The following is a 26,302-nucleotide window of genomic DNA, read 5'->3' on the forward strand; positions in this document are numbered from 1 at the left end:
TACCAATATGTTAATTTAAAGAATTACGTCAAGATGAAATGTAAAATTAATCTAATCAAACAATAAAAATAAACATTTGCGTGCTTTTAGAGAAAAACCACGCTCTTGACGAGAAACTCTACGAGAAAAACCCGTGCTTTATTTTCTGACTGGTTATCGAGTATCAGCTATCCGCATTACTAACCTCGGGAAAATAATACTACCGCCGAAATTATGTCATCATGGGCTAAATATATCGGTGAGTTTTTTTCCCATGGACACGGATAACATTTGTCAAGTTACTATTGGTTGATTCCAGTTTAGATTGACAGCACGCACGCGAAATTCAATTGAGTATATAATAGAACGTATAATTTAGAGCATCTTATATTGTCTAATACACCATTCAAATATTTCAGATACGCTTTGGCAGCCAGAGGTAAATAAAGCAATTTCCACCGTCGTCTCTACATTCAAATTTGTCAAGCGGTTTTATTAGGCTACATGAAAACATCTTTTGCAATGTTTTCATTGGTAAGCTAAAATATATTACTTTATTCTTCACAGTTCATATCATGAGCAGACTACTAATTGTCGAGATTGTACCGTTAGTCAATTAATATAAACATTTTTATTTTCATATCAGTTTCTCGTTATGAGTTTGATGTTGGTCACATCGCAAGCGGCCCAATTTGATGGTAAGTATAACGCACAAGTTCATAAAGGAAAGGAAACTGCAAATAGGCCTATACCTGTATGAAAATACTAAATGATTCAAATTTTGAACAGACGTTTGCAGTTTGAAGCGAGAATCCGTCAAGTGCCGAACATTACTTCCCACTTGGTATTTCGACAAAGCGACTGGAACTTGTTACTCGTTCAACATCGGTGAATGCAGCAGCAACTTTAACAGTTTCGGGACAAAAAAGATGTGTGAGAAGAGGTGCGCAACACCGGCAAGTAAGTCTACTAAAATTCAAAAAATCCAAAACTGCACACATCATTATGATTAATTCTTTTCTCGCAGATGTGTGCACTTTAAAAAAAGACTCTGGAATGTGCCGAGCGGCGGTAACTGCGTGGTATTTCGATCCGCCAACTGACTCGCGTAATAAAGGCGAATGCAAAAATTTTATTTACGGCGGCTGCGGTGGCAACGCAAATCGTTTCGCGTCCAAGAAGAAATGCGACGACATGTGCGCTTACTTACCCTTTGGAGCCTCAAAATAATTAACCTACTAGATGTTTCCCGCGACTATAAAACTAACGAACAACAAAATCTTCGTTGGATGATGAATTGCTAAGAAGAAGACCATTCAGGCTAAACCGTTATCTTTTGTGCACCACCTCCTTTGCTATTTAAAATTGTATCCTTATAATTGGCTATAGTTCCGGAAAATAAATTGCATCAGTTATTATTTGAAAATGGTGTTCCGTATAGGGTAATCGTTGATAAAGGGTAATCGGCTAATAATAGAGGGAAATAAAGTAAATTCAGAGTCGAGAAAAATATTTTTTTAAATCATTTGTATTCGACTGTTTATTATCAGAATCAAGTTTAATCGAGAGTTTTATTATTCAACGTGTAACACAGGGCCTGAAACTTACAGCTGGTGCGGTGGCCACCAGGTGTAATCGTATTCAGTGGTCCGGGTTCCACCTTCGTACAAGTAATGCGGATAGGCAGTACAACTCATGTGATGGAGAGGATTCGTTCCCTCGCAAGGTGTGCAATGTCTTCTGTTCGGTGTCCCGGCTTTGTCGATCCAAAAACTGAGTGCCCTTTGGTTGATCTGAAGCGGAATGTATTCATCGTAACGCAGTCCCCACTTCCACATGTCCACGTCCGTTTCAAAATACTTCTGAAATTGTTCTTCTTTGGCGGAATGATAGGCTCGGCGGCGGATGTCTTCCGGAAACCAGTAGCGATTCCCACGGTCATTCAGTGCGTAAATGTGGTTCATGTTGTTACTCGGTTCGTTGACATATTTTTCATTGACGAATCTCGTCGCCTTGGGAATTTCTTTGTTCGAGTCGAGATCGTTTTCCACAATGCAGCGCAAGTAATGGTAACGATCCTTGCAAACGGTGCACACACGTCTAATGTCGTGTATGCAGTTGCGGACGGTGAAAGCATTCGCCCACCACTCGATGCTGAACTCCATCAGTTGAAGAGCAACTTGCAGACGTTGGTAAGAATTCACGGGATGTCGTGTTATCAGATCGAAGGCTCTTGTGTTGGTCATTTCGGGTTCTGTCAATGGACGAATTTCAGTTGGAGGCTGCGCCTGACAAACGAATGGTTGGCAATTTGACGTGGTACACGGAGGATGCGTCGGACAGGGTCTGCAAGTCTGAGCTGGACTATTGGGGCAAGGCAAAGCGGCTATGGGCGGACAAGTTGGTGGGGATGTACAAGGTGGCAAATTGCTTGGTGGTGCTGGGCAGCTGGTTGCTGGAGCCGGTGGCAGGCAAATTATTTCGGTTTCTACACCAGTTGGAATGCAGAAATTATAATAAACAATCAGTCCTGTAGCCGTCATCAAAATGAAACCGATGAAAACAAAAAGGAGAAAAAACCACTTCTGACGGGACATGCATGAGCAGTTGCTTGCCCTGCCGTTTGCTAGAGACGCCATTTTTATTGAGTTTAAATGCGTGTACTTTTCAGTAGCAGCCAATGCCCTTAAGTAGACTCGGAGGTTCGAGAGTGACATTGGCACTAGAGTTGCCGTTGCGATTCGACAAATTATACGTTAAAAATCGGACTTCCTGTCAAATTAATTTTGATTTTCCATATTTGCTTAATTATTCCGACCTTGTTCAACCATTAATTTATTGATTTGAGCAACATATAGTTTTATATCTTCAAATTATAAGCAAGTGGTTGTTGCGTTACGAGTTGTGTGTTGTTACGGATTCGAACGCCAGGGGGCAGAATTGCCCGGCTGAAAATCCTGCAATAACTCGGCAATAACTTAACCGCCATAAAATGTTCTAGCTTTGGGAACGAGGTTTTTTAAAATGGATCCTAATACTTGGATTTTGTAGAACCAGCCTAAATATTTTATGCAAACACTTGAAATCAATCCAAATATAATTATAACTCAAATGTTCATGCACATAATCAACGAGTGATAATTCCTTTCATATTACTTTTGAATATCAAGATGCATTCAAAAAAATAATCCACCAAGTTAAATTTATTAAATAAAAAAAATTCGTGTACGAAGCAAGTCGTAGCATAATATTACATTATTAGCATACAGTATACCATCTTCTTAACTATATATATGCTGGAGTCCGCCGGTCCGCCCAGCAGTTGGCATTTCTCACGGGGTGCGCCGGTGCGGCCTCGACGATTGCGACCACAACGGCCAGTAGGACACAAAACCTGAGCTGGAAAATTCATGGGGAAAAACAGAATATCGGTGGCACATGGAAACAAAAAAGATGGGCAATAAGCATCAAATAAAGCGTGTTATATAAGGTTAAATGTATTTAATTGTAGTCCATCTGCGACAGTATATTACGAGTCATGTCGAGGATATTACGAGTCATGTCGGTTGAAGACAGGTTGAAGAATGATGTCCATTCAGCCTCAGTCAAAGGCTTTTATAGCCAATTTACATTGGTGTGAGCCAAAATGAAATGGAATTGAGAAGTTTGCTGGAAAAAGTTTCTTCGTAACTGGGTGAACTGTGAAGCAAATCCATAAGTTTTCACAATCAAGAGGCCAAAGGCAGACATGGTGCGTCATTACGAAAAGGTAAACAAGGCTCTGATTCCTATAATGGGAAACTTTTTTCGACTTTTTTATGTGCATGATGCTGGAAGTATAAATCGTATAAATGTATTTATATAGCAATAATCTCGTGGCCGCTTTCTCGGTGATGCAGAATTTCGGTGCGTGTTTCGTTGTTTGGCATCAGTTTTGAATTGCTGCTTCAACGCGACAAAGCAGAGCATCACTCACCTTCTTATCTCGTACAGGAATAATTCAATTTGACGATTAAAGAATATCAATCGATTCGTCGTTTAATTTTATATTTACAAACATTCAATCATCAAAATAGATACCTACACAAATGTTGCACCTTTGAGACGCGGAGAATCATTTAAAACTTTTGAATTTAAAGGGTTGTAGCGTTGTACAGTCGAAGGGAAAGGAAGAAACAATTAAAATTATCCGCGAAATTTTTTGCCACTTCCAAATTCCCCGAATCGTCCGCCTTCGAATCGCCCGCCTTCAAACCGCGGGATGCCCCTGTCCAAACAAAAGTACGTATCTTCCTTTTCTCCCACAAAAAAAAAAACAAACAAAAAAACAGCTGACCGTTTTCTTACCCCTATATTTATTAACTATAGGCCTGAAAATGCAAATAATAATTGAGATAGGCTAACGAGTATTGTATTAGGTATCAAAATGCAAAATGCCCAATGGGGCAGCAGAACACCTTTGTCGTAATGTAAATAAATTTGTGTTTTATTTCTTTAAATGATTTGAAAATTTAATCACAATAGCAGTTATACAGATATGATTGAAAATGTTGTACCAATTTTCTGACTGAAATGGCGAAATACAGATCATTGAATCATAGTATTTTATGGTACAAAGGAACATCAAGAATAATATAAATAACAATTAATATTTTTCTCGAGATTTAATAACCACCGCCGTAACCCCCGTATCCTTGGTTATATCCGCCGTACCCCTGATTGTATCCGCTGTATCCGTATCCTTGGTTTTCGTACCCTCCGTATCCTTGGTTATCATAGCCTCCATGCTGTTGACCTGTTGATCACGATATCGAAACCATCATGATCCATCGTTGAACGTTTAAATCATTCATTAATAGTTTACCGTAGCCTCCACCTCCTAGGAGTCCACTGAAGAGGCCGCGTCGTTGGCGATTCTCATGGGAGGCGCCATCGACGACGATTGCGGCCACAACGGCCAGCAGGACGCAAAGACTCAGACTCTGGAATGTCATGGGGAAAATCAAAAGTTCAGCGTCATGCGACACAAATGATTCAAGAATGAAACAGACAAACAACGACTAATCTATATACAATTCCGTTATGATATTTAAGTGTTGGATATAGCTAATATTTAGCTTACCAGGGTAGTACAATTCATGTTGGTTGGTTGGTTGCAGACTTTGTCGACTGATGTCCACTCCGGTCTCAGCTAAAAGCTTTTATACTTTGCGGACCAAAGCAGCAGTGTGGTGGCGGATGACAAAATATATAACTAATCAGAGAATAACATGGTGCGGGTGCCGCAATTTGCTGCAGCGCGGGATTGCCAACGAAGACACAAAATGTAACAATGCATCGGAAGAGAAAGTTCCTTATTCTTCTACACACTGAAGTCAATCCAGTATTGACAACCAAGAACCCAAAAACAGCATTTATTACATAATCTAACGTTTGCCTGAATTACGGTAATCAGACCCCGATGACGCAATACGTATGTACACCTGAATTTCTCACTTTTTCTCAAATTTCTTTTCAGTTCAGAAACCAAACGGATTTCTCACTTGTGCAGACAATGTAAAAAGAAAACTAAATGACGTCAACTTGGGTTTGGGTTAACCAAATCAGATTGCGCCATTTATGTGCAATTTTGTTGCGTGTATAATGTCGGCAGTCGTTAAAACGAAATCAAACCATAAAAATGGACAAACGAATATTTTCCTTCTCCACCATTAACAGAAAAGGTTGGCTGTTTGTTTGTGCTCAATGAACTTCGATGAACTTATTGTTGTTATTATTGTCGAAAAAGCATTTTGGGTAATCCCACAATTGGACTCTGCGCCAAACCGCATAATCCAGTTGACTCAAGACATTCCTTCACTAAACTTACCACGCAACATGTGAAATGTAACCAAAATTCACTTGCTGTTTCGGCTTCAATGTCGCGCAGTATACGTTACATAATAGCTTACATACAGTATTATGTAGTGAACTGGCATGACATTTTATTGGCGTTCATACGAACACAGCATAGTCAAAGCTAGCCTTTATGTCTGTCGGGAAAATATACGTAGTTCATTTTGATTGCGGCAGTCCAATAATCACATTTTTTTTTGTTTTTCGTAAAAACTTTTTTCTTCAAGTTCGCAACAACATAAAACATTCTTCAATCCGAGTTACCGTATTCAATCTGAGAAATAACTTAAACCTCAATACCAGGGAAAGACGATTCATGTTGGTTGGAGATTTTCGACAAGATTGTCGATTGCTGATGTCTACTCGGTCTCAATCGAGGGTCTTTTTGTAGTTCGAGTGCCAAGGCTATAACGGAACGGGCCAGCACATCGAGATACAAGGTTGATTGAAATAAAGGTATTTTCCTGGGGAGTCTTATCTCTACTAACTAGCTAATGCGCGGATTAACGGTCATTTCCAAATGTTCAAACTTGCAACTGTTGAACCAGATTAAAAAAGCGAAGCTAAACGAGGTTGGAAGAAAGTTCTATATATACGTGAGGCTCAATCGTACAGTTTCCTCTGATGGCAGCGGTAAAATGACCCTCATCGGGAAACTGGCTAGCTGCCAATCAGCTTACGCGGAACTGTTGGCCGAAGCCGACGTTTCGCAAACCAAACAAAAAAAAGGACCTAAGTAAAGGAAAACCGCGATACAGTACAATTAAAATACCCCTTCCTCCCCACCTAAAAAAACAAACAAAACAAAACAAAAAAACAATTACTCTTTTTTATGTGCTTAGTATGTCTTTATGTCTTTTGTCTTATTCTTCATCTTTCCCCTTAAATCTTTCCCTTCATCCTTTTTTTCTTCTTCATCTTTTTCGTCATCTTTTCCTTTCATAAATTGGGTCGGATATTGGTAGTTTCATCCGACAAAACTTTAAATTCGACACCCATTTGAAACTGGGACAGACGCTAGGGGTTCTACGCAGGATACTCGTAAGAACCACCTAGCGGCTGTCCGAGTTTCCGTGCAGGATACTGTACCTTCGACATATGGCAACTATATTTCGACTGGTGCGAGAATACGTCGACACAGTGTATATGCTTAACTACTTCGACAATTAGTTTTTAAGTTTAGGTTAAGGTAGTTAAGGTTAGGTTAGATTAGGTTAGGTCGAACTATATACGCTATATATCAGTTGTCGAAATATTTTCGCACCATTGTGGAAATATAGTTGCTAGCTGTTGAAGGCGCGTTAAATGGGTGTCGAATTTAAGTTTTGTTGGATGAACATTGTCAATATCACGACCCGATTTCTTTTCTTTTGGTTTCACCTTCTTTCTCATTTCCTTATTTTCCTTAGCTTCCTTCGTGTGAATGAATGGAGTGTGGATTTGAAGAATGTGTGTCAATTTGTGTGTGCGTGATTTGTTTGAATGTCTGAATAAAATTTCTTAAACCAAAACTATACCATCAACATCATTTGTTTTTCTTTTTAATATTTAACATTTTTAGCAAGTAATACTCACTCAACACTAATAGGTATAAGGCATTTCACATTGAACATAATTAAATTCGTTTTCTACTTTTGGGTGTCTGTTATAAATTTCAGACAAACAGAATAAACGACGATTGGGAGAGGGTATTGAAATGTTCAAATGGCTTTGGATGACGATATTGTTTCGCGCAGTTGACCAGGTGACCAGGTTAGTCGCCTCCTTAATTGGAGGTGGCTGATGGCACTTCTTCTGCTAGTATCTCGTCAATTTCGACAAGTTTTCAATTTTACCATCTGAAATTGGAGAGGAGTGCATCAGGATAGGGTATCGCTTTTTGTGAATAAATAATTCAATTTTCTTTCCCTTTACCGGTATGTGGGTTCAATAAATATTTTTCAAAATTCAAAACGGATAAATTCTTATTATCTAAAGTTAAAAAAACGGTTTAAGATAAGACGGGCTATAAATTAAAGATAAGACGGGCTATAAATTAATCATTAGATGTGGGCAGAGAACATATGTAATTTTTTTTTTACCTTTTCACACAATATTTTCTTTTTCAAAAGGAGTGTCCTGTACGCCGTCACGAAAAAAATTTCGAATAAAATTAAATCCGATCCTAATAAACTCAGAAATCATTAGCTAAAATGCAAGCCAACTTTCTTTTACTGGTTCTTCGCTTCACTTTCAAATATTTCACCCGCGTGTGATTTAGCAGACGAACCAACAGGATCAAATAGGAAGCCGTCTATCAATCTTTTACACAACAACCAGCCCAAAAGCGGAGAATATTAAAAAAAAAAAACTGAAAAACAATTTTGCAAAATAATTTATTATGTTCAAACATTCTTCTTTTGGCAAAATTTAAAGAATGGTAATAAAAGTCATGATGGTACCAATCATGAAGCACCAAATGATGGCACTTTTAATAAGTATTGACTAAATCATTCATGATGGTTTGTTGCGGACGCAATGACCGGCTCTGTAATAAACGGAGTGGAATCGTTTGTTTCATCATTTGTATCATCAATAACAACTGAGTTATGTTCGTGAGTATTTTCTTGTCCTTTTTTACAACGACTTTAAAGAAGAAGAAAAAGAGTATGCTAAAAATGCGGCAAAATTGGCAGCTTCAAGCATCGATAACGCCGCTTCGATTGCTGTAAATACATGAGACTATTAGTACAAACAACGTAGTAGCTGGTAGTAATTAAACAAATATTGCGTATACTCACTTTTCCACGTAATAATTGGCGACTCAAAATTGAAGAAATTAAAAACGCTGATGAAAAGTCTTTTGGATGCAAATGAAGTAAAATAGGGCACAATATTTGTTCTGAAAAAAAAAAAATAAATAAAGGAATTGAAAAAATATCAAAGGAATTTTTACCATAAACTTTGGCCATTTCGAGTCCAGATAAGTAGCTACTGAGACCAACAATGAGAATGTTGAACCAGAACAATCCCGCAGTAAACGTCAACATGTTCAGAATTAGAAATATCCAAAAGGTTGCGTCGCCCGTCTTAAATCACAAGATAAATGGTGATGAATTTTTCGAATTGAAATTGAGGCAAAATGAATTGATTACATCACGTCGCAGGACTTCCGCGAGTTCCAGAATGGCCATTAAAATTGTCAACAGCACCTGGGATGAGACAAAGGCCTGATAAATCAGCCCACCAATTAAGCGCAGCCGATTTCTGTTATTGAATGAAGCGAAGAATTTCTAGAAAATCAGTAAAAGATAACTAAAAAATGACAAATGAGTAATACTTGGTTAAGTCGAATTGAATGAACTGCAGTTGGTCGCAGAAGAGCGAGAATGTAATCAAATGCCACTTATTGCCGATATTTTGGACCTTTAGTAAAACCTCCTCGCCACCGCCAATAGAGTTGGCTAACGTCCGAAGTTGCCAATTCGCTGAAATTGTAAAAAAAAAATGGACGTGAACTAGTAACAGTTTTTTCATGGCGGCTTACGGAGTTTCGCCCGTTTCAGTTTTAGTTTTAATTTTTTCCATTTAAATTTTCGTCAGTTCCGTTAAGAATTGGATTACACAATTCCTTCGTTATCAGGTAATCTTTCAACTTTTATTTCACCTCGATAGTCATTGTAGTTAATTTATTATTGATTTTTAAGTAAAAGGCATTTTATTTTCAAAGACTATATATCCTACCCCGAGGAAAGAGAACCCCGCGCCACCCCTTTGTCCCCTCTTAGTTTCTTCCTTCGTCTCTTCTTTCCATTCTTCCCTTGGGGCAGGAAATGGCGATATCTTTTTGTAAACACGGCTGGGACGTTTACAAAAAAATTAATAATAAATAAACTACAATGACCATCGAGGGTAAATAAAACTTTTTTATGGTTATGGTTATGGTTATTCAATTTCTATAGCGCACTTTCCAACTGAATGTTCAAATGACGCTGGTTAGTTTCCAATTTGGAAGATGTGATTAAACACATCACAGTATATTTAACGTCATATCCTTGAAAGCAATCAAGGATCCTGTGTTTATGCGTGCAACCTCAAGGGCGCTACTGCTTACAGTTTTATGACGGGTTCAGCTGGGGTTTGAAACCAGAGCCTCATTGCCTTTTTTCCAAAGCGTTGACGCTCTAGTCCACTACACCCCACATCCCCATCCTCCCCATCCCACTACACCCCATTTTTTAAGTTTTATTTTCACTGCTCTCTGGAATTGTCATGGCGCAAAAAATGAACATCTGTTGAGTCAGTTTTAGCTGTTTCTTTAATAATCGATTGATAGAATATTGATCAACATCTCGATCGATTATTAAATGAACAGCTAAAACTGACTCAACAGCTGTTCGTCTGCTTTTTTTGGGGCCTTAATTAGGCTTCTCCTACCAAAGATGGCTGAACAGCCAAATTTGGGAAGCAGGAGCCTAATACAACTTTAAGCTTAAATATCTCGCGAAATAAATTTTTTTGTGGTAACAACCCTCTCGAAAAAATGATCCCCGTAAAAAATTACCATAGCCTAGTTAAAAACAAAACATCTTTATTTTCCGTGCGTGTACCCCATTACTACAGCGGACAAGATTTACAATTACAAAAGAACTGTGTGAAATTTTCTCTTGTATTTTTGAAAGTTCATTTGGGATCCTTTTTATGTTTCGGAATTATGTGTGATTTCATTTCAATTAATTTTTACGATAGATGCATTTGTCATTCATTGGAATGGATTTGAAAATTCTTATTTAATCTTAAGTGGGATCTGTTCAAGTAAAATTCCCTTAGTACTATCGCAACAGTGTAGGGACTGTGAACAACTATTGTAGTTGAAATAGGACTGCGAAAAACCTTTTTCAATTACTACAACACTTTTCGATTCAATTACTACTGTGATTAACCTTTTACAATTGGTATAGGGTTTGAATACTTGTTACAATTCAATTAGCACTGCGTGCAAGCTTTTACAATTAGATGGACTAAGAACAAGCTTTAGCATTTCAATAGGACTGCGAACAACTTTTACCATTACAGTTTGTAATTTTCCCTTCTATTTTTTGGTTCATTAGGGATTTCCCGCCTTTAGTAGATCCATGTGACACTTCATTGGATTTGATTTATAGCTATATAGTCTGGAGCAAGATTATTCATCTCCTAACATATTTCATGATAGAAATGTTTCAATATTCTTCATCCTAGAAATCATCAGATTCTTTGTCTACATACCTGTTTTCTGTTTCCGTATTCCTACCTAAAGAAAGAAATTTGAGTTTTGCAATTCTTTTTTTAGTAGACAATTATTATTACTTTGTTGTCGACCATCTCGCTGACACATCCCCTCCAAGTGGTCATCCCAGTCCGCCATTGTGAAGATATTTCTGCAGTACTCCACTTGAGGTCTTCTTCGCGGACTTCTTATTCCACGACGTTTTCCACGTTGATATCCCTTACCATGGGGACGAGGTAAAGGGTTTTTGGTAATTGTTAACATAAGGAAATAGTTATTAAGAGTTGAAAGGCAAAAAATTAGGTGTATAAGATTACAGTAATTGTTGTCCCAGAAGCTGGACCCACATTAACCATTATTAACTCCTGGCTTCGTCCCCTTTTGTGATACAAGTGTAATACTTTTGCTGGCACTCACGGAGACGTGGATATAGCTGCACCAGCTTTCCATGCACGCTTTCCTTATTGTCTAAATAATTTAGCACGATATTATTTCGCCAACAAGGCCGTTTGCTTCTAGAACCTCCCAATAAAAGAATTCTGGAGCGTAGTAGGGTTCGTCGGAAGAAAAATCGTGTCGAATATGGTACAAGAAGAAATCCCTGTTTTCCTTATCGTTTTTCTCTATGAAAAACATGTTTCATGAATTAGAATTTCCGAATTTCCCCTGTTCGAATTGCGACAACTTTAATTAAATTTAGTTACTAGAAATAGTGGTCTTAGCAGATTTCTTCGTCATTTTCCCACTACGTATTTCCTTCTTCACAGTCGAGTATTTCTCCCCCCCCCCATAATTTGTTTTTGGTGGCGATTACGATCTTCTAGAAGGTCCTGGCTTTGAGGACGTTGATCGGGTAGACGGACCTGGCCTAGGTGACAGGGATCGTCTAAACGGTCCCGGATTTGGTGATCCCGCACATGGAGACGGGCTTGATGAAGATGCCTTTGATTTTCCTGGCCGATGGTGGGGAATTTATCCTTCTTGACAAATTTACTCGCGAATACGGGGAATATCATAAAAAAAATAATTCATGTTATTGTCCGTTCCGTAATTGATGAGTTTTTTTTACTTGGCGTAGGTTCCGCAAATAGTGCCCCTCGTCCGCGTGTTCTATTTAGAGATGGCCCCGACGAATTACCTAACGTACTGTGATGACCGCGGGCCCTACCTACAGATGGCATCGCCTGGACTCTAGGATCAGGGTCAAATAAGATAGATTGGCCACGGGTGGGGTAATTTAGAAGCGGGGCTATATCCTCTTCGGGGGTGGTACGCAGGATAGGTTGTTTCCTCTATTTCTGCGAAATACAATTTCTACCGAAAATCGAAATCAATTTCACAACAATTTTCATTTTACAGACAACAACGCGTGAAATCAATTTTCTTTTTAAACAATGTTTACAACATCAAACGGCAAAATTCTTTTTCTAAATCTTTTGTTGGCTATATTTCACTATTTTTATCTGGGTTACCAGAAAGGCATGGTTTGAGCTTCTCGCCCTTCATTTTCCTCCCAACCCGACCAGCCCAAATTTCTCCTGCGGTACTGCCAGGGTACTGCAAGAGAAATTTCTCGTGGCTTGTAGTAAAATTGTATTTAAAATTTCACGTAATTCTTTTGCATTCTACCTATACAACCTAACTACAAATGTAACAAATTTCTAGATAATGGTCCCTATTTGCTGTTCCAACCGCTAAAAATTTACACGCCTTTTATACCAACGTTCTTGGTTTCTTCATTTCGTTTTTTCAAACGCTTACTCTGACGAGTACTTTCCTCATTTTTACGTTTGGATTTTTCTGTACTGGTTGGTGGCTCACCATCGTCACAGTCACTGATCAGTTGAACCTTTAGTTTCATCCAATTTCGTCTTTTTTTCTCGTTCATGGTTTCTCTTCTTTCCGGTGTCACTCCTGTGGTGATTCCAAAAGAAGTAAAACAAGCCTTTTTTTCTTCCCTGTACCAATGTTCCAGTGTTACTATGAGGAGTGAAGAATGACTTGAATTGGATAATTTGTTTTGCGCTTCAACGGCTTTGGTAGTTTTTGGACAAATTGCCCAATCTGCATATTAGATCTCAAGATATTAGCGACTCCAACAGCTAATAAATAAATTTTGTTAGCGGTTGGAACAGCAAATAGGGACCAGAATTGGTTTGTTCTAAGGCTTTACTTCCCGTTTGGATGTTGGAACTATCTAATCGGAAATTATTTTTACGTTTAAATCAAATTTATCGGCCAACTTAACAAAACGACTAAAGCAGGGCCTATGATGATGGCACGTCTCCATCGGCATGTGAAAGCAGAGTTAAGTAGCAAAATTCTTTGTGCTTAAGTTACTCATTGTCGGGAAATTTTGTGTATTCTTCGAGAGACGTGCAAAAACTATAAGATAGGGAAAACTTGGAATTTGAATTGTGTGGTTATTCACAATGCTGATTACTTTAAAAACGTAAGGCACAATTCAATGAAAAAACTAAGCTAACTCAAATATATTTTTATATTCTCAGGGGAAGTCTTTCTATTTCTTAGAGAGTGGAATAAAGGGATAGATTATTACCACTGGGATTTCTATCACACAATGTCTTTTCTGGAACAACAAATAAAACAGAGAACGTAACTGCTATAAAAATTGTTTATTGAAATTATAAATGGTACTTGTACAGCAATTTTTTTTACGTTGCAGTAGGTTTACCAATCTCTCATCAGCAAAGGTACTACATATTGATTTAGTAAAAGATCTGCTGCGAATGAAATGGAGAATGATGAGTAAGTGGAAAATGTTGACAAAGAGTATGTATTATTACATTCAAACGATTACTAATTATAGACAGCGAATCCTCTTTGAACATCGAAGATTCTCTACAAATTTCAGGTACACATACATGTGTTTCAATGTTCTCAATTTACACCGTTTAATTATATTGACTGTTTAATGAAATTTCCAATTACGATATTATATACAGGTTCCATGAATGTATCTTGTAGTAAAGATGTATTGACAACGAAAAAAATATTGACCTCCATGGCTTCAAGTCAAAGCTAGAAATCTGTCAAATATCCTTTTGAATCAGATACCTCAACCGAAATTCGACCTCAACTGTTTCTCAAAACATCGACACCCACTCTTTCAACTGTATCATAGTGTAATTTTTTATATTACTACATTTGCAAATTTATCTTCCTAGTTATTCGTGCAAAGCGCAAAATGAAATTAGAAGAATCTCGAGCAGAAAAAGATAAATGTCGATGCTGGTATCACAGTTGATTAATAAGAAACCAATCATAAACAAAATCATAATGTGATTGAGAAAAAAGAATAACTCGATGAAGTGACGAAGGAATGGAGAAATGATTGCAAAGTTTTGGCCGATAAAGGTATAAATGCTTTGAAATGATCAATTCATATACACGTTTAGGTACAATAATCTTCTCATTTATAGTTTCTAAGATCAGTAAGAGCATAAAGAACGATGTACGATTACAAATGGAACAATTATTATATGAAGCAGGGAAAAAAGAGAAGAAAAAGTCCAAGATTAAAAGAAGAAAGAAGAGGACAGGTTGAACCAAGCTTAATCATTCTTTGGAATTAGAATGGAACAAATTGTATTACGTTACTCAGCGTTATCAAAATCAATAATAAAGATCATTTCGAGCAATTCTTCCGATGCCATTAATCTTCCTCCTCAGAAATTCTACCGGTTTCTTTGACAATGCCCCTCTGCCATGGCACTGCACCTTCATTTGAAAAGTATATTTTAAACTTATCGCGAATATTTTTGGCGACAGTTGTGTAGTTCACTCCTGTTCGTGGCCACAAGTCACTTCACAAAGATGTAATGATAAGATTAATTGTTTTATGCGTTACTTTCCTTAAAAATATTTACCGAAACATTGGTGTTATTGTATTGTCCGTCCTCCAGGCCCCTTCGATTAAAATTCTCTTTGCATCAAAATGATCTGGTAGCTTTTGATTATCCAAGTAGAAGCGGCTATCTTCGCGAATCAGCATATTGTGCAAGACAACGCCTGCCTTTATATAATTTTCAACACTTTGAGGGCTTCCAGTCATGGGGGTGCGGAAAATGCGCAATTGATTGGTGAAATTCCGAAAGCATTTTAATTGTTCTTCTTTCTCGAGACAATCTAAAGCACATATATTGTGCAGTCCTATCTTTTCACCTTATATGGCTGAAATATATGGAAAATGTATTGAATTCTACCTGTAATTGAAGATTAGTTCTGCTTCAGTCAATGATCTTGCACTTCGTCCGGGATATGGCTTCATTATGTTGGTTTTCAATGGAAATGCATCATTCTAGATAAAAAGGCAAACATATTGATCAGTGTTGAGTTTTACAATAGCACGTCAAAGTATCAAACATTACCATTACGAAAACGTAAGGTGATAAATTACTGAAGTAAATCAGTGTTGATAGTTCTTGAATACCCAAACAACCGTTATCGAGGTCTTCCGCAAACTGTGATGATGCAAATATACTCGCATCTCCCTCTCTACCATAAGCCCCGATATCGATATCAATGAAACAGTAATTTGCATGGAAAACGGTGAACATAACCTTTTGTAGTTGTACCAATTAGAGCCACCGTTGTCAGGGCATTGCATCGCGAAGTGCTTTCCATCTCCAGCCCCAACACAATTTGGGAAATACCAAATTTTTGATAAGTCATTCGATATTTGTTTCCACTTATTTGTATCTGGCAATTGTAAATAGGTAGGAGCAAGGATCTCATACACTATTCTCCATGTTTCTTTCACTATTTTAGATACTGTGTCCTATCCGGAATAGGAAAAAGATCGCATACAGTCTCCTGATGCGAGGAACCTCAGAGTCAATGCCAATCGTTGCTCTATTTTATTGATGAAATAATTACTAAAAAATTTCAGTTTAATGATTTGCAACATTAAAATCTTACCAACTGGAATAGCACGTCTGATTTGGTGTCTTTCTTGAATAATTTAGGGCCTACCATGACCAAAAATTTGTTGAACAAGGCTTGTTGTTGAACGAAAGAAGTTGAACATACGAGTAATTTTCCTGAATGTAAAGACGTATGCATACTCTTCTCTGACAGTAGAACCTTTTCCACAATCTACCTAAAAATGAGTAATATGAGGTTTTCAGATTGTTTGTGGTGATCTCTCAACTGAAATTATAATCCTACCAACAGGTCGAAGATTATTGGCTAACAACCTTCGTCGGTGACGTTTAAACAACAAGGACAACAAACATACAACCTTGGCCTTCCTACCCCACATTTCCAAAGTGTTTTGACGAATAATTCGTTCTCTTTCTTGATCGTTATTATCAAAATAATTAGAAACTTCTTCAACGGATGAATCACTTATGTTTTTTCACTGATGTCTGTTGAAGTTGATGAAGGAAACTGTTGACATGCTGTTGATATTGACAAGTACTCCAACTGACAAACACTACACTACATCTATTACAAGAAAAATTTTTGGTTTGAATTGACGTTAAAACCCAACTCTAACGTAAGTGCACAGTGTAGTGTGAACAGAGTACAAAGATTCTAACGTAAATTTTGGTTCGTAAAAAACTAAATGAAATTTACGTAAGAAAAACGTAAAACGAACACATAGAAAAGAGTTGTAGTGTGAACGAAGCTTTAGTTATTATTTTTGTTGAAAACAGTCGATGGCAGAACCTATCGCTAGCACTTTAAGTTCAAAAAGAAATTTACAGCAAAAAATACGAAGAATGAGTCGATATTTGATGCAACTCAGGGTTTCTCAAAAGCAGATGATTTATGGCTCGATATAACAATAAAGCATATATTGGCAACTTTTTTAAAGAATGTTGTGGTTCTAAGGGCAAAAAAAAATTTTGCAAGAGAAATAACATTGTATAAAATCGAAGAAAGAAAATAGAACGGGACCAAGATGATAAAATAGCGTGTCGAGAGCAGGAAATTGGTCAAAGTGTAAGTCGAGCTGGACACGACCAGTTGAGACGCTAAGACCACCCAGAAGGAACTCATCGTTGAGAATGAGGATCTTTCTTGGTGGATTTGATCCTTCTTGGTGCCGGAGCGGGAGCTATGGATGGGCCATTACCAAATGTGAAATTCCTCGTAGGCCGACTTGGTCGTTCCGTTGGCGTCAGCGCCATCCAACCACTTTCAACTCAACCGGACTGTTTGGCGTTAAGCGGGTGGATGGGCTCTAGTCGGAATCACGCTAGAGAAGGGGAGAGCCACTGTAAAACTTCCTCCAATTTCAAGATGACGCCGTCGCCGCTGCCGACGGATGCCCTGGCAGAGTCGTGAAGCAAGGATAAACCGGACTGAGAGTGGACATGCCGTGCGAGCGTTCTCAGCTCTGACGAGCACCGCGTAGGACGTGGTGAGTTGCAAGTCTGTCAAAACGTGCCGATCCGCCAGCTCCATTTGGTCGGAATCGTCGGTCCAGCCCACGTTCAGATGTTGTCTTGATTTGAATTGGGGTCGCCACTGCTGAAAATTTCGACCGTGTAGCTCAGCAGAGACGAGGCGCCGATTCTTGAGCCATTCTGTCAGCCAACCGCCAAGGAGTTGGTCGTCTTTGTAGAGGAGCCGCAGCTGAGATGGAGAGCCGGACAGAGCCATTGGGTTGCTGGGGCTACGCGAGTAGGCGACGTTCGAGTTGCTCTGGCTGGCCATCGTAAGAGAGGCCGTCCAGTCCACCGTCTGATCTCCGAATTCAATCCAACAGGCTTACATTCTGACGTTGGTACTGTTTTTGCGAGTGCTCTATGGCTTATAGGATTAGGGCCGTCATGACAGAGAAAGAAACTTTTAAGATTAGTTTCCATAATTCTAATAATTAATATCTCTGCTTCTCAGCCGACTATCGAAAAAATATGGAAACTATTTGAAGAGGTGGGCTATCTCATCACTTTGAAAAATCAGAATATGTATAGGTACAGCATTTGACGAGAAACTGCTGCACAAAAACAGCAAAAATTAAAATTCCGGCTACCCCCCCTCCCCTCTCACAGTTTTTTGTTAATCTCCAAAACGACAAAAGCTAATCGATTGCGGTTTTCACCAATTGACTAAGCAAAACATTTTGAATTAAACTCATCTATTTATGTATTTACAACCCCTAGTGATGATTTCTTCAAAATAAAAAAAAAATGCCAAAATGGTCTATTTGAGTGGCGGATTGCTTGTAAATATTAGCTTAAAACCTCAAACCTACACTGACATATTGAGAAATTTACACGGAACAAAACTTACTTGCTAGTTCAATGCAAATTTCCGGAAGTTGACAAAAGAGCAAATTAGCAAAAATCTAACAAGTGAACAGAATTGCTGGAAAATTTATAGTATAATAATCCACATCATTATCTTACGTTAGCTGCTGATATATGTCTTTGGAATTGTGTAAAATAAAAGTAACTGAAATGGATGTTTCTGACTGCTGAAAGCAACTGGAATAAAACTGGAATAAAACTGGTTTTGTCATGCACAAGAAATTATCTAGAACCAAAACATGTTATGTAAAAGTATACAATAGAAATTTTGGTTAGTTTGGGTTACCTGAATTCCAACACTTTTTTTAAAGTTTACTTGAGCTCTGCTGACTTGAACCTTCATCAGGCAGTTCTGTGGGCAATCTGATTGGATTTGACTAAAAGGTAGATCAACAAAATCTTCAAAAACTTGCTCAGATTTTGCAAAGTGCTTAGCAGCCTAAAAAAAGAATATTATGTTACGTAGGGGAAAGGAAATGCCAATGACATAAACCAATGAAGATAATGAATTACTTCTACGTTATCATTTCCATGGATTTTAAATTGGATTTCTGAATCAAGTGAAAGTAATTCACAAACAAGAGGCAAGAACAAAACTCAAGAAAACAAAGTCTCACGACAACATTGCGTCTAAATGACATAATTTTTTTTCATTGAAAATCTCCATTAGGGCAGGAAAATATCTGACAATGCGATTCACGTTCTGACTCATTTTCTACAGGCACTATTAATAAAAACAGATGTGATTAATACTCAAAGAAATAAAAAATAAAATAATAACTAACCTAAGTCCAAATTTGTGGTGCCAAAGTCTCGAAAGATATTTCGCAAACTGTTTTCATTTGCTTTGAAAAGCAGTCTGATTTGAGAAAAATCATCTTTTCTTTGCACTACTTGTGCTTGAAGATCCTTGAATACGTCCACCAAGGACAGTTCATCAAAACCGTCGAGTTCAGCCACATTATCTGCGTCAAATGAAGACACAAGGTAGCAAAACGCAGGAGTTGCCGCAAGATCATATGGGATATGAAATAGCTGGGTTTGCTTTGACAGTTGCTTAATTCCGCTGTCGACGAGAACAACAAAACACATAGATGAACCTGATTTCATTTTTCGACCAGCAGTTATCATACCAGTTATTTACCACTGTAATACTCGTGGTGTCAGCTGATTGCTTGGTGGAGTTCATTTAATCTATTTACGCGACCGTCGTTAGTTCTTTGAAATTTTCATGTAAACATTTTTGTTGTCGAGTTCATCATCAAATGAGTAAACGTTTTGATTTATTCAGTCTGTCAGTCAAGACCCGACAGGCTAACAGCCAAACAGTGTCAAACACAATGAGTGTGTGAGTTCATAACGAATTTTACATTTCAGATTATCTAAGGAAAGCATTTCAAGCAAAGTCGATATGGCAAAGTTTACTTTAAAATAACACAATGTTGAGTCACAGCCAGTGATACATAAATTAAGTTGTCGCACTCAAAATTTTGTTTCTGCTGGTATGTTGTGGATGATTAAAGCATGTTGAAGTAAAGTGTTTAAACTATAAAATGTGATGCATTGTATTTCACTTATTCACTGTAACAAATTGTATTTTTCTCAGGGAAAAGGAGAGACTGAATTAGTATCGGGGGTCTTCACTTTTAGTCTAAACCAAATAGAGAAGCAAACCAGAAAAGAAAAAAAGTCAGCTAGCAGCAACACTGGAGACTTGTGGAACCTTACGAGGTCTTTGAAGAAGAATTTTTATGCCAGAATTCTCAGAATGTTTGATTCAAGAAGAGATCGAGCTCGAAATAAGGAAATAAAGAAGTAACCAGGACAAGCAAATTTATCTTGACTTCAAGCCTGAAACCATGAACAAACAAGAGATTGCTAGACGAATTATGATGAAAGTAGAAATCCTAGAGGGAAAAAATGGAGTGTCCGGCAATTTGCACATAAGAAATCACCCAGTTCCGCCCAGTTCCTGTTTTGGAGATTCCGTCACTTGCCACTGTTACAGTTTTTGGTACAAGCCAGCTTTACCTTAAGAAACAATCGACAGAGGAGCCTTTTTTGTTTTTCAGTTGGAATCTGTTATCCATGCCTGTCAGAGGCATACCCAAAGACTGCCGGAAGGATCTCGAGCTGGATTTCTTGTCGGAGACGGAGCCAGAGTGGGCAAAGGTCGAATTGCTGCCGAAATTATCTTCGAGAACTTTTTACGAGGCCGTAAAAACTCTATCTGGCTCTCAGTGTCGAACGAACACAAATACGATGCCAAGTGGGATTTACGTGATATCGGCACCGACCAAATTGCCTTCCACCATTTGTACACCTCTAAACGCTCCCTCGTCTCTGCTGGAGATGTTTTCGGTTCAGTAAAAGAAGGTGTCGTATTCTCTACTTTCTTCAATCTGACCGAGTTCTCGTATTTCCGTAAGAAATACCAATCGAGCCTTGACGAGCGGTTTGATTGGTGTGGGCAAGATTTTTATGTCGTCATCATTTTCGACGAATGTCATCAAACTAAGAAACAATTTTACAACAACGTGAGGACTGGAACAAACATTGAATTTGCAGTTTTGAAACTACAGGCCAGATTACCAAATGCAAGGATCGTCTACATGTGTGCAACTGGCATTTCAGAACCCATCAATATGGGATACATGACCCGCCTTGGATTATGGGGCCAAGGAACTGCGTTCCATGGTAATCGAAAATGTTTTCTTTATATATTTTAATGCATTTTTAATATGATCTTATTGTTTTCACAGAATTTGACCATTTCGTGGAAGCCTTTGAGGATATGGGTTGCATGGAATTGGTGGGCATGGAGAAGCAACGCGGAATGTACTTGGCACGTCAACTTTCTTTTGAAGACGTCGTTTTCGACATATTTGAAGTTGACGTGGATCAGAATCTCGTCAAAATTTACGACCAATCTGTTGCACTGTGGGAGGAATTCTTAAAATCTTCACATCAATCTTTCACAAAAGCCGAAAATCGCCAAACCATTGATCGAGATGCTCATCGAACATTTTGGTTACACTTTTGGGCTGCACAATCTGATTTCTTCAAGTACCTTTGCATTTCAGCCAAGATATGGGACGCCGCCTTAATGGCTCAACAAGCCGTAAAGTATGTGAAGTGTGTGGTGATAATCGTGATAATGACGATCATTTCTCTTTTTTAATTCCTTTTAAATTCAGTGTGGTCAGGTTATTTAAATTTAGAAGCTCAGAATGTTTTGCTAGAATATCGCGTGGATTTTGCTGAGTTTTTCCGGAATTTGCGGAAGTATGGAATGGGGAAGAAGGTATTGATACCCGTAATTTAATTTACCTTTTCGCAGATGTTGCACACGTACCACCCTGTTCTTTTGTTTACAGCCAATGGAATGTCTTTCGTCAGCCCGAATGATGCGCTTGAAATAATGTATGTAATCTGTAATGTATTCATTTCAAATCTACTAAATGAGTATGGTAACAAGTGTTCTGAAAGTTTATGATTCTTTTGTTCTTCTTCTTCGCCAAGTAGACGGGAGCTCCAGTACCGACGCGTTCTGCGTACGATCCTTCGCGGGGAATTCAATGGATACAACCGGTGTTGGCGTTAAAGGGTTAAATAGTAAAGCGATAAATCATTAGTTTTTTTTGTGCAGTTCGTCTGACCATATAGAGAACTATAGCCACGAATTTTTATTCCCCAACATGATTGGCTACCCCAACAGAACAGTTACCAAAACCCACTTTAATTACTTGAGGCTCTTTTGAAACCCTTTAGAATATAAAAATAAAATTTCAATTTGGTCTAAACTTCGTTTCAGGTGCCCCGCACCATTTCCTTTAAAGATTTCTTATCCGCAATCTAAATACTTCTGTTTATTTATGGTATTATGGAGAATTTTTATTTCGGAGTTCAGATGTATTTTAAAACACGGCTTCAACATTAGCTCTAATTAGGATTGAGCAATATTCGATTTTCCTTTTCAAAAATGTTCAGTGACAATCACTTGACCACAAAATTTTTTTAGATTGACGAGGATTGACAAGGATACGTCTCCAAGTCTTATACGTCGTTATTATTATGTCTTATAAGTCTTTCGGTTAACAGGACTACGGCTAGCCACTACGTTGGAATAAGCGTTTCGTCGTGAGAATCTGTCCAGCCCCCGATCGCGATGGTTGCCTTCAAACTCGGGTACTGTTTCTTGAGATCGACGATTGTTGCATAAAACTAATTAGCTCATAGGCCTAAGACAACAGCATGATCAAATTCTACGATATTATAAGTGTTCCCATCCAAGATTGCAAAAGCGTAGACCATGTCGGTGCGGAGTGTGGCATTTATGTCGTCTACTGCATACTTGCTATCACCTTAATTTAACAAGGAAAAAAATTGATAAGATAATTAAAATGACGCCATAATAATTTTTTGAAGCTTAGTTACCTGGACGATGGTAGGCCCAGTTTGGGAAATAGCAAATAAGGCGGGATCCAGCTTTCATGACTATGTCAGAAATAGTTGTCATCAGAGGGTTTTTCTCGTTTTTTTCCACCACCCCATCATTTGTTGTGAAAATCACCGGCCTACTAATATCCACAACCATTGCTCCACCCAGTTGATGATGTTTGAAGACGTATTGGCTCTTTGAGAGTCATATGTTGACCACTTTGAACTTTCCGTCACCTGCGTAAAATGCACTTGTCCGTTATTCTTAGTTTTTTCCTGGAGCGCAATGTAATTTTACCTCTTGATTTTTATCGACACAGCCCTGGCAGGAATAAAGGTCGTTCAGAATGCTGTGCAGGACTGGAAGGAGGGACAAGGCCTTGGAGTGGATCACATCGGCCATGTGACAAATCAGCCACAGCCAAAGAGATGCTCAACGATCATGGAAGTAGTAGGGATCTTCCTCGCCATCCGATCCCTGCGGGAAATTCTGGTAGGATTTTGGATTTCAGCAGATTGTAGGACGCGTTAACAAAACCGATGAATGTGTAAGAAACGGTGGCAAAGAGGACGAAGCCAAAAGTGCAGCATCAGAGTTTCTCGACTGATCGGCAGGCGATGCCAAATTGGCGTTGATAATTCCAGACGACAGCTGCATTTGTTGACGGAGGATACTGAGGGCAGCAATTCAGTTCCAGCTGAATGCTGCTGAGACTTTGGAATGCAAATAAAATCAAGTTCAGCAATAACTGCAATGAAAATAAAAACATTATATTATTGGAAACGCTTTCAAAAGTTTAAAGAAGTGTTAAAACTCACTGCTACGAGGCAGCGGAAGACGCACTGGACGCGGAAGTATTGCGGCAGTGAGCCGTATCCTCGGGAGACAATAATGGGATGTGCAAGCATATCTTCTATAGCGCGCCATAACTTAGCAGCTGAACATCTGTTTTGGATTGCAGTATTGGAAAAAAAACGAACACATTTATACGGAAATTAATGACACATGAAACTATTACCTTGCCATGAACCAGGAGCCAATAAATACGGACAAAATGTAGATCCAGTAATTGAGAAATTCTATCAAATATGCATACCAAAATGGATTTGACAGTTTGCTATTTTCCACGTCGGCAAACGACCTGGTTAAAATGGAAGATAAAAGGTACCCAAGTAAACGAAATCCACCGCCCAAACAATCTTGGCAGTTTTAATGGAAAAAACGACCATTAGTGGCTGATTATTCGTAAAAAAATTGACATCTTAGCATAAGAAAAGCGTAAAAACTTGTACTAAAATTATTTCCAAGTCACTAGTCTCTTATTTACCGATGCTTGGTTTAGCGGCCCGAGCCACCGTGGACATCTTGATCTCTGTGATCCTTCTTGCGGAGTGCAACCAGGTTTTCTGCTCATGCTCATATTAAAGACTTGAATCGCCTATTAAAATCGAAAAGCATTTCATAACTCGAGTATGGGTATTTTTCAATGAATTATTGAGGTGAGAAAAGTAAGGATGTATTCGATTGGCAAACAAAAGGGAGGATCCTCGACACGTCAGTCAACATCATGTGTGATCTTTAGAAGAAAGCAAGAAAGCAAGTCAATGAAACAAACTGAAATCCTATTCTACATTCTTATTTGGCTCTTGACAAATCAAATGCCCTGAATAACTAGAAAACTAATCAGAAAAACTTGTCACAACAAATGCAAATACGAATGTCAACAAATCTGCTTTTAAATGTGTGGGCGTTGCCAAATAAATTAAAAATTGTTGATTTCGTCGTTCAAATTTTGGTCCTGCGCTTTTTCACAGCGGTCGAGAACGCCGATTTAATTCGATTAATTAAAATACGAAAAGAAATGTCGCCCTTTAACAACGCAACCAATAATATTTTCCCTGTCTAATAGCATCGTTTCCATGGACAAAAATATAAAACAGATAATTAGGAACGATTAAATTTATCTCCGTGCAAATATGACTATGTGAGAAATTTTGTTTTGTCATTGAATTCTATCGCGTTGTACCGGAGCCTAACAACGTAAAAATACAGTGGGATTTTTTAAAACTTCTGTGTGGTAACTGAATATGATATATCTGACTGACTGACTGCAGAAAAGATGGGCTTCAAAAGGTTAAAGCCGCCATAAGCAACTTTAAATCAAATTTAAACGTCAAACTCTCTCCAACTTTCGTTTCCGTCTACAAACAAAAATAAAGTTCGGGATGGTAATAAATTGGAAACCTGATTAAAATGCAAATACCTGCGAGGTGGCGAGTGTGAATACAAACAGGGAAATAAAATCATCGCGTTATTTTATAGATTTGATTTGTTGATTGATCACACGTGTTACTTGATGACCGAAAGTGGTCTCTCACGCAAACGAATGCTCCACACATATACGTACACCAGTTTTGAAAATAATTACCGGATACTGCACGATATGCATACGCGTTTCGAAATTATTAAGACCATCCATAATCGCCACTTGCAGCATCCGTCTAACTAAATCTAGTAAATAATCAAGCAATAAAGACGACTGAAAGTAATTTCCAATTGAATTGTTAATTTGACGGAAAGGAGATCAGCAAGAGTGTAAAAAAGTTATGCAACCAGCTTAAGATGAAAATGACGGCATATTATTCCTAAAATGAAAAATGTTTGGCGTTAAACCACCTCTCGTGTTCAGTATTCTGTCCGCCCTCAAGGTGATGGAGGGTTTCACATCGTTAGATTCCGGCAGAAATAAGAAAACGCCTTTACTATCACTACCATAACAATTTCACGGCAATCATACTGCTCTTTTGTTGATAAGAAATAGCGTACAGCACGCCTCTATTTATCAAAAGAAAAATGCAAATATCACTCGCTTTCGTGCCACGGGTCTTTAAGTGTTACAACGTCGATCGATATACACAAGAGAAGAAGGATCTGATTCTCACACAATACGACCGTGATTGAACCAACTGTGACCCCCAAATTAAATAAAGGATGGGAGACATCCTTTATGTAACGATCATTGATGGAGAAAGGTGAACATGAGCAGAAACAAAGTTGAGACTTAACAGGAAGGAATCTGTTATTGCCAGAACAAAGTCTACATTAACTTTCTCCGCATATCGTGACCATTAATCAGCATATTCCGAAAGACGATTCCGAAAGAAGAAAAAAAGGGGACGAGCCGAGAGAAAGAAAATGTTAAAATTTATAACCCGGTCCATTTCATCTCACGTAACAAATAAAGAAAAGCTTTTTTGACAATGACTGAATGACATCTCCCGTGTTGTTCTTACACGGCTATAGGCATGCCAGCTGTGTATATAGATCAAAGTAGGTTAATTCTTTACGACTCTTCTCTCTGCGTCACAATACCTATGCAGTTGTATAAATGCCTGCTGCTGTGTAAGTTTCTTATCTTGTGCGAGTGAAACAGCAACGAACAGCACGCAAGAGGCA

At 38.3% G+C, this 26,302-nt stretch overlaps 4 protein-coding genes and 1 long non-coding RNA gene across 6 annotated transcripts; 2 read left to right on the top strand and 3 right to left on the bottom strand.

Moving 5' to 3' along the window:
- Nucleotides 1-391: 391 nt before the first annotated feature.
- LOC124312493 (BPTI/Kunitz domain-containing protein-like) lies at nt 392-1,368 on the top strand. Its single transcript, XM_046777023.1, has 4 exons — nt 392-513; nt 626-677; nt 769-939; nt 1,007-1,368. Exons 1-4 carry the CDS (start codon nt 484-486, stop codon nt 1,207-1,209), a joined length of 456 nt encoding a protein of 151 aa, XP_046632979.1. The 5' UTR covers nt 392-483; the 3' UTR covers nt 1,210-1,368.
- Nucleotides 1,369-4,444: 3,076 nt separating this feature from the next.
- On the bottom strand, nt 4,445-5,183 carry LOC124312521 (neuropeptide-like protein 31). Its single transcript, XM_046777055.1, has 3 exons — nt 5,102-5,183; nt 4,844-4,961; nt 4,445-4,774 (listed from the first exon to the last, which is right to left on the bottom strand). The coding sequence occupies exons 1-3, from the start codon at nt 5,117-5,119 to the stop codon at nt 4,644-4,646; spliced, it is 267 nt and encodes an 88-aa protein (XP_046633011.1). The 5' UTR covers nt 5,120-5,183; the 3' UTR covers nt 4,445-4,643.
- A 3,050-nt stretch (nt 5,184-8,233) lies between these two features.
- On the bottom strand, nt 8,234-9,405 carry LOC124312464. Of its 2 annotated transcripts, none has more exons than XM_046776985.1 (5): nt 9,194-9,405; nt 9,009-9,120; nt 8,810-8,942; nt 8,655-8,755; nt 8,234-8,595 (listed from the first exon to the last, which is right to left on the bottom strand). In XM_046776985.1, exons 1-5 carry the CDS (start codon nt 9,388-9,390, stop codon nt 8,491-8,493), a joined length of 648 nt encoding a protein of 215 aa, XP_046632941.1. In that variant the 5' UTR covers nt 9,391-9,405; the 3' UTR covers nt 8,234-8,490. The 2 variants fall into 2 exon arrangements, with proteins under 2 accessions (XP_046632941.1, XP_046632942.1); XM_046776986.1 differs by having other exon boundaries at nt 8,234-8,579; nt 8,810-8,944; nt 9,008-9,120.
- A 10,859-nt stretch (nt 9,406-20,264) lies between these two features.
- LOC124311862 (protein strawberry notch homolog 1-like) lies at nt 20,265-21,620 on the top strand. Its single transcript, XM_046776233.1, has 4 exons — nt 20,265-20,303; nt 20,505-21,102; nt 21,168-21,526; nt 21,603-21,620. The coding sequence occupies exons 1-4, from the start codon at nt 20,265-20,267 to the stop codon at nt 21,618-21,620; spliced, it is 1,014 nt and encodes a 337-aa protein (XP_046632189.1).
- Nucleotides 21,621-22,969: 1,349 nt separating this feature from the next.
- LOC124312546 lies at nt 22,970-24,071 on the bottom strand. The gene is made up of 4 exons (XR_006910539.1): nt 23,865-24,071; nt 23,665-23,791; nt 23,144-23,594; nt 22,970-23,082 (listed from the first exon to the last, which is right to left on the bottom strand). It is a non-coding gene; the product is annotated as an uncharacterized LOC124312546 (long non-coding RNA).
- Between the last annotated feature and the right edge of the window lie 2,231 nt (nt 24,072-26,302).

Source organism: Daphnia pulicaria, chromosome 8 (assembly GCF_021234035.1).
Source record: "Daphnia pulicaria isolate SC F1-1A chromosome 8, SC_F0-13Bv2, whole genome shotgun sequence".
NCBI lineage: Eukaryota > Metazoa > Arthropoda > Branchiopoda > Diplostraca > Daphniidae > Daphnia > Daphnia pulicaria.

What these genes read in the sequence shown, in the direction of transcription:
- LOC124312493 (XM_046777023.1), top strand. Translation starts at nt 484, where the DNA reads ATGAAAACATCTTTTGCAATGTTTTCATTG. An exon ending in GCAAGCGGCCCAATTTGATG is followed by an intron (nt 678 to 768) that starts GTAAGTATAACG and finishes AATTTTGAACAG; the next exon opens with ACGTTTGCAGTTTGAAGCGA. An exon ending in GAGGTGCGCAACACCGGCAA is followed by an intron (nt 940 to 1,006) that starts GTAAGTCTACTA and finishes CTTTTCTCGCAG; the next exon opens with ATGTGTGCACTTTAAAAAAA.
- LOC124312521 (XM_046777055.1), bottom strand. An exon ending in CCTAGGAGGTGGAGGCTACG is followed by an intron (nt 4,775 to 4,843) that starts GTAAACTATTAA and finishes CGTGATCAACAG; the next exon opens with GTCAACAGCATGGAGGCTAT.
- LOC124312464 (XM_046776985.1), bottom strand. Translation starts at nt 9,390, where the DNA reads ATGAAAAAACTGTTACTAGTTCACGTCCATTTTTTTTTTACAATTTCA. An exon ending in CGAAATGGCCAAAGTTTATG is followed by an intron (nt 8,756 to 8,809) that starts GTAAAAATTCCT and finishes TTTTTTTTTCAG; the next exon opens with AACAAATATTGTGCCCTATT. An exon ending in GCCAATTATTACGTGGAAAA is followed by an intron (nt 8,596 to 8,654) that starts GTGAGTATACGC and finishes TTGTACTAATAG; the next exon opens with TCTCATGTATTTACAGCAAT.
- LOC124311862 (XM_046776233.1), top strand. Translation starts at nt 20,265, where the DNA reads ATGAACAAACAAGAGATTGCTAGACGAATTATGATGAAA. An exon ending in CTAGACGAATTATGATGAAA is followed by an intron (nt 20,304 to 20,504) that starts GTAGAAATCCTA and finishes CATGCCTGTCAG; the next exon opens with AGGCATACCCAAAGACTGCC. An exon ending in CCAAGGAACTGCGTTCCATG is followed by an intron (nt 21,103 to 21,167) that starts GTAATCGAAAAT and finishes TTGTTTTCACAG; the next exon opens with AATTTGACCATTTCGTGGAA.